The 14941-nt window shown below is 41.2% G+C and overlaps 1 protein-coding gene across 1 annotated transcript in view; it reads left to right on the forward strand.

Moving 5' to 3' along the window:
- zanl (zonadhesin, like) overlaps positions 1–14941 on the forward strand; it is a 35339-nt gene that overhangs the window by 14867 nt on the left and 5531 nt on the right. The window contains exons 42-74 of the mRNA XM_072688583.1: positions 251–420; positions 548–750; positions 930–1071; positions 1801–1994; positions 2095–2236; positions 2401–2645; positions 2729–2877; positions 2966–3094; positions 3215–3353; positions 3772–3913; positions 4057–4253; positions 4376–4514; positions 4633–4749; positions 4925–5049; positions 5480–5625; positions 5860–6003; positions 6336–6443; positions 6590–6759; positions 7217–7419; positions 7506–7647; positions 7782–8029; positions 8318–8495; positions 8639–8747; positions 9021–9115; positions 9260–9436; positions 10581–10783; positions 11131–11275; positions 11565–11806; positions 11911–12075; positions 12282–12409; positions 13647–13918; positions 14136–14344; positions 14598–14742. Coding sequence (XP_072544684.1) covers positions 251–420; positions 548–750; positions 930–1071; positions 1801–1994; positions 2095–2236; positions 2401–2645; positions 2729–2877; positions 2966–3094; positions 3215–3353; positions 3772–3913; positions 4057–4253; positions 4376–4514; positions 4633–4749; positions 4925–5049; positions 5480–5625; positions 5860–6003; positions 6336–6443; positions 6590–6759; positions 7217–7419; positions 7506–7647; positions 7782–8029; positions 8318–8495; positions 8639–8747; positions 9021–9115; positions 9260–9436; positions 10581–10783; positions 11131–11275; positions 11565–11806; positions 11911–12075; positions 12282–12409; positions 13647–13918; positions 14136–14344; positions 14598–14742 — 5462 coding nt within the window. The remainder of the gene's footprint in view (positions 1–250; positions 421–547; positions 751–929; positions 1072–1800; positions 1995–2094; positions 2237–2400; positions 2646–2728; positions 2878–2965; positions 3095–3214; positions 3354–3771; positions 3914–4056; positions 4254–4375; positions 4515–4632; positions 4750–4924; positions 5050–5479; positions 5626–5859; positions 6004–6335; positions 6444–6589; positions 6760–7216; positions 7420–7505; positions 7648–7781; positions 8030–8317; positions 8496–8638; positions 8748–9020; positions 9116–9259; positions 9437–10580; positions 10784–11130; positions 11276–11564; positions 11807–11910; positions 12076–12281; positions 12410–13646; positions 13919–14135; positions 14345–14597; positions 14743–14941) is intronic.

The following is a 14941-nucleotide window of genomic DNA, read 5'->3' on the forward strand; positions in this document are numbered from 1 at the left end:
ATAATAATAATAATACCGTCAATAATAATATTAATAATCATGGGTTAAAAATGAACCCATTGTGCAGTTTTCTCTGCTGTATATGCATAAAAGAGAATATTCAAATCATACTTATTGTTATTGTTTTTAGAATATGGTCTATTATATTGTATGTTTAATATGAGTATATGGCTTAAATGTAATTCTCTCACTCTCTTTTTCTGGTGCTCTTGCTTCTTCCCACTCTTGTTTTTAATACCTCACTCCATAGGGATTGCATAAAGGTTGTGGACCCCATGCCGTTCTTCCAGAGCTGTGTGTATGACATGTGTCGCTATCAGGGACTGCTACAAACGCTGTGTGACCAGCTCCAGGCCTACACAGATGCTTGCCTCGGTGCAGGAGCCCCAGTTCACCAGTGGAGGGAGCCAGACTTCTGCCGTGAGTCTCACCAACAATGCAATTACGTACAAAACACATTCAAGTAGACACTAAGCTCACTTTTCTAAGGTAAAACCACACTTACAGCTTTAATCCATTAACAGATTTTGTCATTTTTTCTCCACAGCTCTGGTTTGTCCTCCAAACAGCCACTACTCCACATGTGTGAGTTCATGTCCAGAGACGTGTTTGGGTGTGAGCGGACCCCCAGGCTGTGGAGACAAGTGTGTTGAAGGCTGCGAGTGTGACACTGGCTTTGTCCTGAGCAACAACAAGTGTGTACCTCTCAAAGACTGTGGCTGTGTGGATTCTGACGGCTTGTACCACCCTGTGAGTGTCACACAACGAGAAAACACACTTACACACTCTAAAAATGATTGCATTAGTCTGTTCTGTTATGTACAACTTTTACTAGTTCAGCTGATTGTTGAATTGTACTACAGTGATGATGTTCATTCAGATGCCCACAAGTTATGTACTCAGATCTCGTGTGTGTTTGTGTGGTTTAGATCAACGAGAGCTGGTATCTGGAGGGATGTGAGCAGCAGTGTGAGTGTCTGGGTGGGAAAATTATCCAGTGCTTCAACAGCAGCTGCCTCCCTACAGAGAGCTGCCAACTGGAAGATGGAGACTACATCTGCAAACCCAGTGGTACGAGAAACATGGTTAAATTATTGAAAACTGCAGTAAGTCACATTTGCTGTATCATGCAGCGAGAGCATTGAACAGTAACTGCATGTTTCAATAGACATCATCCAGGTTACATTGTATATTTTATATATACATTTAAGTTCTTAGTAAATATAGCCTCTCAATTTCTAGGCTCTAGGGAAACTATAGCTCCACTTTGCTGCTGCGTTGGGCATCTGTAGATATTTTGCAAAACAGCGGGTTTCCCTGGATGGCAGTAGCTGGAAATAGCTTTTTCAATCTATTTATCAATTTATCAATCTTTAAACAAGAAAGCTACAGTTAATTATCAGCTACGCAATTTTTTTTCTTGTCAGTAAATTTAATGCAAACAGTTTGCTTTTAAATGTTATTCAAAACCAAGCATCTCCTCTCTTCCCTGTTACAATCCTTACATACAGATGGACATACCACACCTGGCCCTTCAACACCAACACCCCAACCAACAACTCCTGAACCCACCACACTTGGCTCTTCAACACCAACACCCTCAACTCCCCAACCAACAACTCCTAAACCCACCACACCTGGCCCTTCAACACCAACACCCTCAACACCCCAACCAACAACTCCTAAACCAACAACTACAACTACACCACCTCCAGGTAAAACATTTAACTTTTTCCTATTATCTATTAATCAAACAATGAAAGCATTTTCCAACATTTTCTTCCTTTTCTTCTCAAACAGTAAAGTGTCCCAATAATTCGGAGTACATAGAGTGCGGTCCAGCTTGCATTCCCAGCTGTAACGAACCCTCCACCAACTGCACTGGCTCTTGTATCAGCGGCTGCTTCTGCAAGCCAGGTTTTGTGTTCCGAGGCAGACGCTGTGTTCCCATTGAGCAGTGTGGATGTCTGGACGATGACAACAACTACTACGAGGTAAATGAAATACACAGTTGACTAGGACAGATTTGCATTAAGCCCTGAATCTTCACTTTCACTTAGTTATAATAATAATTATTATTCTAATGTTATTTAGCCTGGAGAGATTGTCTTCGGGAATGGGTGCTCCAAGCTGTGTCGCTGTGCTGGCAATTACACCCTGACCTGTGTGGACAACACCTGCGATCCCACCGAAGAGTGTCGTGAAGTAGGAGGAGTCTATGGCTGCTATCCTAAAGGTGCTGTAGAAGTACAACACTTACTTTCAGTGGTGATGTTTTATAATTATATCTGTAAGATGTAATATTCCACAATGCGTGGAAAAGTCAAGTATATAGTTTTAAGAGTGAAGGTGTGTAGTTATGAGAGTTAGTTGGCATCTGTTGATCTTTTCTGTCTACAGGCACCTCTACCTGTTTAGCAACATCTGATCCCCACTACACCACCTTTGACAAGCGCAGTTACAGCTTCATGGGCAACTGCACATACTTAATGTCTGAAGCGTGCAACAGCACAGATGTGCCCTACTTTGCTGTTTACACTGAAAATGAGAATCGTTACAACGTTCCTACGGTCAGCTACGTGAGTGCTGTCCATGTCCATGTTCTGGGAGTCAAGCTGTCCATTTTGAAAGGAGGAATTGTGCAGGTGAGGAAACAGATACATGAAGGAAAGTAAAATTGGATTCTGTGTGAAGAAATTTCTCTAAAGTGTTCTCTATCTGTTCTCAGCTGAACGGAACCAATGTGAATGTTCCCTTGAGTCCTGCTCCTGGAGTAGATGTCTTCAAATCTGGAAAATTCTACACAGTGGTCATGAACTTTGGTGTTACTGTTCGTTATGATGGAAATCACTACGTGGACATCAAGGTCATCAAAGAGTGAGTGTCCAGTTCAGTCATTTCTTTGATATGTCTTCTGTTAATACATCATGTCTTCCTCATATAACATCTTGGTGTGTTCATGCAGCTACCAGGACAAGCTTTGTGGTCTGTGTGGTGACTATAATGGCAACTCTAAGGATGACTTCCGCACACCCTCTGGTGAACTGGTCAACAGTGTAACTGACTTTGGCAACAGCTGGAACACAGACCCTGAGTGAGTCATTGATATTGTGTTGGATAGACTGATTGATCTTACTGAGGAATTTATATTTACTTCAGTCTGTTGTTTAATTGTCTGGATGAAGGCAGACCGCTGTTCTTATTTTCTCTCCAGCTGCAATAAGTCTCCACAGGATCCAACCCCCGGCTGCACAGAAACTGAGGAGGACCTTTATGAGAGTCCAGCATACTGTGGCATCTTACTGGACAGCAAAGGTCCATTTGCTGTGTGTCACCCAAAAGTCAATCCTAATGTGAGTTAATCAGACCAGACCAGTCAAACTTAAGCGTTTACCAATAAAATCAAATCAAATCAAATCAAATCAAATTTTATTTGTCACATACATAGTCATACACAGTATAACTTGCAGTGAAATGCTTTTTTTGACAGTCTGCTCACATCAAGCTATACAATAAAAATCTACATTTAAACTTAACTAAACCTTAACTTAATGAAGTAAAGTGCAAAAGTGCAAAAGAAAAAGAAAAAGAAAAATGAAGAAAATAAAAATAGAATAAGTTACATTTAAGTTAAAGAATAGAATATAAAAATGAAAATATAGAAATATAAGCAAAAAAAAAAAAAAGTACAGAATACAAATATACAAATATATATACAGATAGTCATCTTACATAAACGTTGTTATTAATTTAAATTCTGTTTTTGTTTAGACCTTCTTCAAAAACTGTGTGTTTGATTTGTGTGCGCTGGGCGGCCCTCACTCTGCTTTGTGTGAGGCGATCGAAGCTTACGTCAACGAGTGCCAGGACCGTGGTGTCAGCATCGGCCCATGGAGAAACACCACCTTCTGTCGTGAGTCAAAATATAATGTGTACTTGAAACCTCCATTTAAACATACAAAGCAGCTATCTATTATGGTTATTTAGAGTTGACACAAGCCGTTCAATTTAAGTATCTTTGGCTTCACCGTACTAACAAAATATTTTGTTTTTCAGCTCTCGAATGTCTACCAAACAGCCACTATGATTCCTGCGTCTCCCCTTGCCAACCTTCCTGTACAGCTCCCCTGCCCAGCCAGTGCACTGGACCCTGCTCTGAGGGGTGTGTGTGTGACCCAGGCTACATACTTAGTGCTGGCAAGTGTGTGAAAGATGAGACATGTGGCTGCGTGCACAATGGGCAGTATTATAAGGTAAGATTTTATGGGTCAGAATTATAGCCAGGGTTGCTATGTTAAGTTAAGTAAGTGTAGTTTCTGGTTCTCTATACTTCTCTATAGTGTTCTCTATTGTCTTCTCTTTTTCGGAATTGTAGCCTGGAGAGGAGTTCTACACTAAGGACTGTGATCTACTGTGCAAGTGCAGTCCTCCATTCGTCTCCTGCAGTGCTGCTGAATGCCCTCCCCTGCAGCAGTGTGGTGTGCAGGGAGGACAGATAGGATGTTACCCAGTTGGTCAGTACTATATTATACTACATATACTATAGATTGATGCTGCTTCTGGTGTTGTTTTTCTTTTTTTGATCGTTGAAAATGTGGATTTTGAGCCTGTATGTCCCTTTCTCCACTTTAGACTATAAGGACTGCATCATCTCTGGTGATCCCCATTACAACACCTTTGATGGGAGATACTACTCCTTCATGGGAATCTGCACATACACCCTGGCCCGTTCTTGCAGAAACTATACTGGTAAGTAGTGTCCAAAGTTTTTTCTATCTCACATTCAGTGATTATGACTAATATTCACTTTTGTATTCACTTGTATTTTCACCATGATTTAACAGGGTTACTTTTAATGTCTAAATGATGCATTTAAATGTTTATCAAGGTGCCTTAATCTTTCATGGATTTTGCTATATTGCAGGCCCTTGGTTCTCTGTGGAAGGAAAGAATGAAAAGAGAGGACTCTCTGGTGTATCGTATCTCAGGAAGTTGTATGTGACTGTGGATAACATCACTGTGACCTTGATGAAGAGCAGAACTGTTCTGGTTAGTTGCAGGTCTTAGTTACACAAACCTTTCACTCTGGGTTCCTTTTCAGAAGTGTTGCAAATTGTTGTGTATTATTTTATAGAAAACCATCATTTTCCAGCATGTTATGAACCTTACAGCCTATTACAGCCTTGATATGGCTTTTATTTTTACAGCTACACAAGTTAGCCTGTTATGATATCAATAGGGGTAGCTCAGCTGGCGGTGATATTGGGAGCATTGCTCAACAAGCTTAAGCCTAGCACTGATGCTGTTTTATTATTGTTGGAAGGGATAGCTAATCCCCACTTACTTGTGTACACTGTGCACAAACAATCCAATTGAAAACTTGAAAAAGAACAAACTGAAAAAGCAAGGTAGTTCATGACAAGGTAGTGTTTTCTTTGCTGCTGTAATTGTTTTAAATTTTTTTACTTCACCCATTCAGGTAAATGGACGGAAAGTAGGCCTCCCACACTCTCCCTCTATGCTAATCTCTATAACCTTGGCTGGACAGTATGTCATTCTCACCACTCCTTTTGGCTTGGCAGTGCGCTGGGATGGAAACCACTATGCTAAGATCACTGTGCCCAGGTACTCCCCTTTTATAATCTTATTGATTTATTTATTCTCATTGATGCTCTATTGACCGGGCGTTTGAAAGTAGTGGTTGCAGATCTAACTCAAATTTTAGCTGCAGTGAACCTGTATTGTAACATTTACCTAGAAAAATATGTACTTTACTTACTTAGTGGGTAAGTAAAGTGTAAGGGACAGATGTCAGATCAGATTTGCAGAAATAATGTCCTTTTTTTGCTTTTCTCTTAGCACGTACTATGAGCAGATGTGTGGTCTGTGTGGCGACTACAACGGAAACCCCAGCAATGACTTCCTAAAGCCAGATGGTTCACTGGCTGATAGCACAAACCAGTTTGGCAACAGTTGGCAGACTGATGAAGATGAGGATGACACGTGAGTCTTTCACCTGTGTTTGTCTGTCGTTTGTTGTAGAACATGGACTTCATGAGTAAATATGAACCCTTTAGACCCTGTATTATTACTGCCATAATATACATAATAGCCCCATAGTAGAACCCTGTAGGACTCCACAAGATATTTTAAACCAAATAGTTACAAATTAACACAAAAGTTATAGTTATTATTATTAATAATAATAATAGTAACTAAATAGTAAACCTAGCGTGTAATTAGTTAAATTATGTCATTATGTCATTAGTAAAAAAAACAAAAAAAACATGGCCTATTAAATGACTCCATTTATCTCCTTTGTTGTTTATTTTTAGGTGCAAGCCTGACGTCACACCTGACCCACCTTGTGAGCCAAGCTTTGAGGCCGAAGTGTCTAAACCTGATAAGTGTGGAAAAATCACAGACACCAGTGGACCATTCAGGTGAACACTTTCATTTAACAACCTTCTGAAATCCTTACACAACCAAACATAAAACATGACATGCTTTAGACCTCCATCTACTCCACTCACTAATGTGTCTTAATGTGTGTGTGTTCTTTTCCTGCACTCTGCCTCTCACTCCATAGGGACTGTTTAAAGGTTGTGGACCCCACGCCGTTCTTCCAGAGCTGTGTGTATGACATGTGTCGCTATCAGGGACTGCTACAAACGCTGTGTGACCAGCTCCAGGCCTACACAGATGCTTGCCTCAGTGCAGGGGTACCAGTTCACCAGTGGAGGGAGCCAGACTTCTGCCGTGAGTCTCACCCACACTACACTAGCATACAAAACAGACACATGTACATATGCAAGTTCAGCCTTCAAATTTATTTGCTAATAGCTAAAGATTTGGAAACACACTTTACAGCCATTTAATCTCTGGAACATTTGCATTTAACAGCCTATCAGTGGCAGTGAACAGGCACACTCACACACTAGTAAATAGGGCAGCACACACCCAAGCCACCTCCGCCAGCAGCCAGGGAGCAATTAGGGGTTAGATGTCTCATTCAGTGAATGCTGAGGGAGAAGCTCCCCCCACCCCACACTTAATGCTGGTCCAGGGATTTCTTGGGAACTTTTAGGCTGTGGCTGCCCCCTACATATATTTACCACTGCCAGATAACCTTTACACTTCAAAGGCTGACATAAACATAACCTACTAAATCATTCCAAATTGCTTTAATGCTTATATTGTCTGTATTTTTCCACAGCCCTAGTTTGTCCTCCAAACAGCCACTACTCCACATGTGTGAGTTCATGTCCTGAGACGTGTTTGGGTGTGAGTGGACCCCCAGGCTGTGGAGACAAGTGTGTTGAAGGCTGTGAATGTGACCCTGGCTTTGTCCTGAGCAACAACAAGTGTGTACCTCTCAAAGACTGTGGCTGTGTGGACCATGAAGGCTTCTACCACCCTGTAAGTGTCACCCACACTTCTGTCACATACAAAAAAGTTGATTATTTCAAACCTACTTAGGTTTTATGTGTCTTTGTGTGCTTCAGACAAATGAGAAATGGTATCTGGAGGGATGTGAGCAGCAGTGTGAGTGTCTGGGTGAAAGAATCATCCAGTGCTTTAACACCAGCTGCCTCCCTACAGAGAGCTGCCAAATGCAAGATGGGGAGTACATCTGCAAACCCAATGGTACAACAAAGACTTACAGTACATGTTCTGTTACAGCATTGGTTGTCTGCTACAATATCACTCAGCTCATTGGCATACACAAAAGACATCTCAGGAATAGATGATCATCTTTGTTTTTCTTACAGAAATTACAGGCCCAAGCATCTGCTCTGTGTCCGGGGACCCCCACTACACGTCTTTTGATAAAAAAGTTCATCACTTCATGGGTGCCTGTTCTTATACCCTCACAAAGCCCTGCAACGAGACCACTGGTGTGCCATACTTCACTGTCGAGACCCAGAATGAACACAGAGGCAATAACAAGAAAGTGTCCTATGTTAAATCAGTCATTGTCAATGTTTATGGCATGAGGATTATCCTGGACAAAGGGCGTAAAGTCCAGGTAAAAATTGCCTCAGACATTTTAAATTGAATTGAAATTGTGCTGAACCGAACTGATTTGAAATGAATTCATTTGAACTTAACTGAACTAAACTGAACCGAACTGAACTGATCTGATCTGATCTGGTGTGAACTGGTCTGAACTGAGCTGGTCTGGTCTGAACTCGTCTGAACTAAACTAAGTTAAATCTAAATGAATCCGTTTTCAACGAGTCAAACTTAAATTTATGTTGTGTGGTAACCTCAACGAGACGCTCAGCTACACCACCATGTTACCTCTTTCCTACAGGTGAACGGCGTTCAGGTCACTGTGCCTGTCACTCTGTTGAATGACGCTAAGATCTTCCTCAGCGGAAAGTTTGTGGTGCTGGAGACTAACTTCGGCCTGCACGTCCGTTTCGATGGCAATCACTACGCCGATGTCAGCCTTCCCTCGTCCTACAGAGGCCTTCTGTGTGGAATGTGTGGTATGATGTGCTTTGAGTGATATTAAACACGTTCCTCCACAGAAAATCAATAACTTATAATATGAATAACTTAGTATAATATTCCAGTGCATTCACAACCACAAAGAGTTCCTAACACTCACATTTCTCCAACAATCTCAAAGGAAACTACAATGACAACCCAGGTGATGACAACATTATGTCAAATGGCAGGCCTACAGACAGCACCAATGAGTTGGGGGAGAGCTGGCAGGTGCCTGATGACAGACCTGAGTGAGTAGCATTACATTTAACCAATCACAGCGTAGGCTGGAATAGAAAGGGTAATTACAGTGTTGAGCCAGTCAGAAAGCAGCTTGGATGAATGTTGGAACATGCCTAATATGAGGAGAACAGCTGGAATGTGGGAGAGAGACAAGCAGTGATTGCCTGAAGATAGAAACATGGCGGGTCAAACATTGTGTTGTGAACACAACTAATGACTGTACGTTTGTTTGACATTAACTTGTTTTGACTTTTAAACTCATACCTCTTTCTTTTTTTTAGTTGTACTCACGGAGGTGAGGATATTGAATGTGATAAAAATATTGAAAGTGAGGCTCAAAAACCCACCAGCTGTGGAATGATTACTGACCCTAACGGTGAGGAAGCACATACCTTCAACCCATCTGTATTTTTTTACATTGAACAGTTCTAACATTAGAATGCCCTTCAGTCAGACAAAACTCCCAGAGAGTGTACCATCTGTTTGTCTCTAAGACGGAGCTTTCCTCTTTCCCCCTCAGGGATCTTTAAGGAATGCCATACAGTCGTGCCGCCTAACCCATATTTTGAGAACTGCGTGTTTGACCAGTGTGGCACAGATGGATCTGCCGTGGCACTATGTCAGGCTGTTGAGAGCTATGCTACCCTATGTGCCCAAGCTGGGGTGCCAATCAACTGGAGGAACAACACCTTCTGTCGTAAGTTTTTTATGTATTTATTTTTTGTAAGGCTGTGTGTTCGTCTGAGGGATTGAGGTGGTCTGTGTCAGTGCAAGTGTGGGAGCACCCTTCAGGCATTTTTACATACTCTGTCATCAAACAGCAGCCTGCAGGCTAGATACGCCCTCTAAGCAATTTTTTTTTTTTTCAGTATAGCAGACACCCAAACACATACTCGGACATACTTCAGTTCCCCCACACTCAAACTGCAAAAGTTACATATTCATTTACGTGTTAGTTACTGAATAATCCATAATAGTTACTGAAGAATTCATAGTAGATACTGGATGATTAACTATAGATACCAAAGAATTAACAGTTACTGAATAATTAGTAGTTAATATAGTGGTTATAAAAAAAAAACTCTAGTAGTTACTAAAAAGTTATTACTGAAAAATGAATAATAGATACGGAATAATTGATATCAACTGTGTAACTAGTAGTGACTGACTAATTCTGAAAGTAATTCATAGTCGTTACTAAATAATGAATAGTAGGTATGGAATATTTAGTAGTAGTTCCTGAAAAAAGAGCTACTAAGTAATTAGTGGTCACTGAATAAACTGTGGTATTCACTAATGAATTAGTAGGTAATGAACAAAAGGTCTTCAAACTCAAAAAGTCTAGGGTTGAAGAGGCTGTACTTGGTGACCCCCATGTTCTTTTATAACAGCAGCTTATCTTATTTCTTCCTATTAATTCTTAATTATGGACCACTGAAGGATCATTATCTGTTTATCTATTTGCAATTTCATACTACTCACAGCAGCAGATCAGCAGTGTGTGTATGGTTGTGAAAAGTAAGGGTCAACCCCAATAAGTAGCTCCTCTGTGGGAATTTACCCCTAGGTCAGATCTATTTGATGACCCCTGTTTTTCATCTTCTCATCTTCTTTTCATCTTCTTGAAGGCCTTTTCAATAAGGCTATTAAAGTGTTATAAAAGAGTCCTTTTAGTGCCTGCAATTATTGTCCTTTAGTTAAGTGATAGGAAAGAGTGATTTCAGGTATTTGCTCCTGTGCATTCTCTATTTCTTATCCTGCTTTAGCACACCTCATCTTCACTCTCTACACTACATCCCTAAATCCCTGTCTCTTTTCATATCTCTCTCTTTGTCTCTCAGCCCTGAAATGTCCTGCTGGTAGTCACTATGATCACTGTGGTACTGCGTGCCCTCTGAGCTGTCAGGACCCTGGAGCGGCTGGCACGTGCACAGAGCCATGTGTGGAAGGATGTGTGTGTGACGAAGGACTGATACTCAGCGGAGACAACTGTGTGCCCTTCAGCGAGTGTGGATGTACAGACAAGGACAGCAACTACAGACCTGTACGTGAGCGTTAATGAGTGTAATCTGGCGTTTGTTAATTTGCCCTTTAAAATGACCAAATGCCTCCCTGATGCTGTTGGTGGTTGGTGTGATGCAATGCATAATGAGCTATTCCCAGTCTGGGGGACAGTGCTCCACTACCCCAGTTAGAGGTCATGGACAAGACTCCTAACACTACATTGGCGCATTGCTGTAATACGAGTAACCTTGTAAGCTGCATTGGATAAGAGTGGCAGCACAAATGTAAATATAATCAGTGCTCTCTGTGCAGCAAACCAAGCTTTAATTAAAGCAAACCAAGCTTTAATTGACCTAATGTGTCAATGTGTGTGCATGTGCTCTTCAGGTTGGAGAGAGCTGGTTCACTAAGGACGACTGCTCTGAGAGATGTGTTTGCTCTCCGTTCAACAATGTGACATGTAAAGCATGGAGGTGCAGCCCTGCACAGGAGTGTAAAGTCCACGAGGGCCAGCTGGGCTGTGTGGATACAGGTATAAACTACTCCAGTCATAATGCAATACATAGCCCACTAACTGCACTGTCTATATTCTGAACTGTCAATATTCCACAAAAAACTGTTATATATAATAATAGAGCTCCTACTAGTAAGTTATCTGCATAGCATAACTTTAGCTTAGCTTTATGGTAGTAATATTTACCTCTGTCAAAACTATGCAGTCAGTGGAATGAGTGTTTTCACTTTCTTGACAAATCACATATCAGGATTATGATACATGGCAACTTGAATAAAGAATGTCTGTATTGTCTGTACATGTATAGGAGTGGGCGTTTGCCACATTTCGGGCGATCCTCATTATTACACCTTTGATGGCATCATGCACACTTACATGGGCACATGTACCTACACGCTCGTGGCCATTTGTGACAGCTCCATGGATACTCCCTTTACCATTGTGGCCAAGAATGAGGAGCGTGGCTTGCCTGAAGCCTCCTACGTCCGCTCTGTCACTGTCTACCTGCCCGGAGCCGTCATCACACTCGGCAAAAGCAAGAGAGTGCTGGTAAGAGTCTGACCAAGAGCTTATGAGTTAATCTTATGGGTTAGAATGTTTTTAAAGAATTGGCTTTTACTCACAAAGCATTCACACCTCCTCCCCCTCTTTAGTTGGATGGACAAAGAATCCGCACCCCTATGGACATCCTTGTAGCAAAGGCCCAGGTGTTCACCAGCGGAGTCAACACTGTGCTGGCCACCGACTTTGGCCTGATCGTCCAGTTCGACGGTGTTCACCACGTTGAGATCACTGTACCTGGAGACTACTTTAACAAGGTGAACAAGATGAAAAGACAGTGACTTTGATCTTTTGTCCCTATAAGTGTGGTTTTTGACAGGGTTTCGGTGCATACTACTTTGTAGTAATGTTAAAATGTTGCATTTACATAAAGAGATAACAGCTTAAATAGAAGTTAGAAGGGTAGTCATGAGTGTAGTCACTCATTCCTTTTTTTTTTCTCTCAATATTTCAATATTTGCAGGTGTGTGGCATGTGCGGTAACTACAATGGTAATTCCAGTGATGACAACTTGATGCCAAACGGAAAGCCAGCTAATGATGTCATAGAGTTGGGTGACAGCTGGAAAGCAGAGGGTGACAGTGACCCAGGGTAAGTGCTTGACATCCTCCTCACTAGAGTACAAGCTAGAGCACACAGCTGTATACTGTGCAAAACAATGCAGTGCAACACAGCACAATAAATACTAATAAAAATAGCAAACAGTATACAGTATACTATGTAATACAATATAATGCCGTATGGTACAATACTATGTAATGCCATATGACACTATACTTATGTCCTTATGTCCTATACCACTTACTCCTTTTTTACTTGTGTTAGCTACTTGACTCTTAAAGCACTGTCTCTGAAATTGTACATTCCGGTTTTATTTATTTATGATAGTAAACCATAACCTTTAACCTGCCTCATTTCAAATTAATATTCAGGCAACATTTTGATCTTCTTTCATTCCTAGGTCAAAGATTTGTATTCAATTCCATAAGAACATCGATTTAACCTCAACCCCATCAAATGTTATGGGGCTAAATGTGATCAAAACTGTGTTTTCAAATCAGTTATTTATGTCCTTTGCAGTATATCAAATATTGTTTATGTGAACATTTGTTAACTACTTAAGGTATTACGTAGGAACAGGGTTAAAACATTGTGCTTGACAGACTTGATGTTTAAGTAAAAATGTTTAAATAATAATTTTGGGACTTTTGGAATAGAATACTAAAATGTAGCATTCATAGAGACTTGCCAAAATGTTGTTTTTGTCAGGAAACACAGACTTCAAATATTTGTTTGTTTGTTTGTTTGTTTACTCATTTCCTTTAGAATTACATGCTATAGACATGCTACTCTATTAGATTTACAGTTTATATACAGATATACAGTTTTCCTGATTAACAATATTAATCGCTTGTCTAAGGGTATCAAATGGCAGAAAATCCTGAGAATCGCTCCCCCTCATTTGTTATGCATCAAAGGAGAAATAACCAAAAAGCCAGATCTGCTGGTGGCTAGAAAGTGATTAATTATGTACAAGGCAGATACATTTAGAGCGGTGTAAGGGAAATGGAAGTAGCAGCTGTGCCACTGAACCCTTTGTGAAAAAGGAAGTCTGCTTTTTATGTTGAGTCGAACATACAGTATTTAGCATACACAGGAATACAAATTGGACAAAACACCAAGACCTTATGCATGACTCTCTAGGAAATGCAGCATATGAATAAAATACAAGATAACATTAGCTAGATATTGGTTAAAAGTGTCCATCTGCCACATTTTCTGTCATACATCTTTGTCTCATTCCTCACTTTATCACTATTCCCATTAGATGCCAGCCAGACTTGCGTCCAAGTGTCCACCCTAACTGCACGACCGAGGAAGAGGAAGCAATTGAGGCTCAGTGTGGCAGTATCATGCTGTCAGACCACTTCAAGCCCTGTCACTCACTCATTCCACCTGAGCCCTTCTTGGGGAACTGCATCTATGATATGTGTGAATACAACGGCATGCAGTCCACACTGTGTGACAATGTGGAAGCCTATGCACAGGCCTGCCAGAGCGCTGGTGTTACCATCAGATGGAGGAATACCACCTTCTGCCGTGAGTGATCCTAAATCTGAACCTAAAGAATAAACAGTGAATAGGAAGTTCTTAAAGCAACATTATATAGCATTTTGATGCTCCACTCACTTATAATAGAGAGAATAGTGTCTCAGTCTCCCCAGACTCCGGGCCTACTGTTACTGTAAGGTAGCACAAATGTAAAATCCTCCAAACACCTAACAGAGGCTTTTCTCTTTTTTGCCTTTTTTTGCAGCTCTCCCATGCCCGCCAAATAGCCACTATTCAGACTGCACGCCCCCATGCCCTCCCACCTGTGCTGACCTCTTCCCCATCTTTTGCCCCCTGCCTCCCAATGGCTGTGTGGAGGGCTGCCAGTGTGATTCAGGCTTTGTGCTGAGTGATAGCAAGTGTGTACCGCTCTCCAACTGTGGATGTGTGGGAAGTAATGGAGAGTACCATGATGTAAGTTAAGAGTTAAGCAATTGTTGCAGGTGCTTTGTCTCAGCATGTTCTTGTTCTCGTCGCTTTTACACAAAAATGTAATCTCCATTTTTGTCAGTTTTTAGTTACATAATGTGGATCTGGCAGTTGTTCTTTGTATTGTGTCACATTGAATGGACCAGTAGAAAGGCTCCAAAATGACTTATATATTATAGACAGTAAACAGTTGAAAGCAGTGCATCGTAGCTAGTGGTAATCCTGGTGTGTGTTGCAGGTTGGAGATTCGTGGATAACAGAACACTGTGATCAGAAGTGCACATGCAGTCTGGGAGGAGTGCTGTCCTGTAAGGACTTTGAGTGCGGCTCCAGTTCCATCTGTGCCCTGGATAAAGACGGAGAGCGCTACTGCAAACCTGAAAGTGCGTTACAGTCATACTCATATTCCACCTCTTTCTGTTTGTCCCTGTCATGCTCTCCATCTCTCTGTCTCTTTTACTCTCACTCTTGCTGCTACTTCTAAGATTAAGCCACGGTTACCACGCAATGTGAAAAAACTGGAAAAACTGGACATTTAGAGGCCATTATTCCAGTCATAGAAACTCCAGGAAAATGAAAAAA

The sequence above is a fragment of the Salminus brasiliensis genome, chromosome 9 (genome assembly GCF_030463535.1).
Source record: "Salminus brasiliensis chromosome 9, fSalBra1.hap2, whole genome shotgun sequence".
NCBI lineage: Eukaryota > Metazoa > Chordata > Actinopteri > Characiformes > Bryconidae > Salminus > Salminus brasiliensis.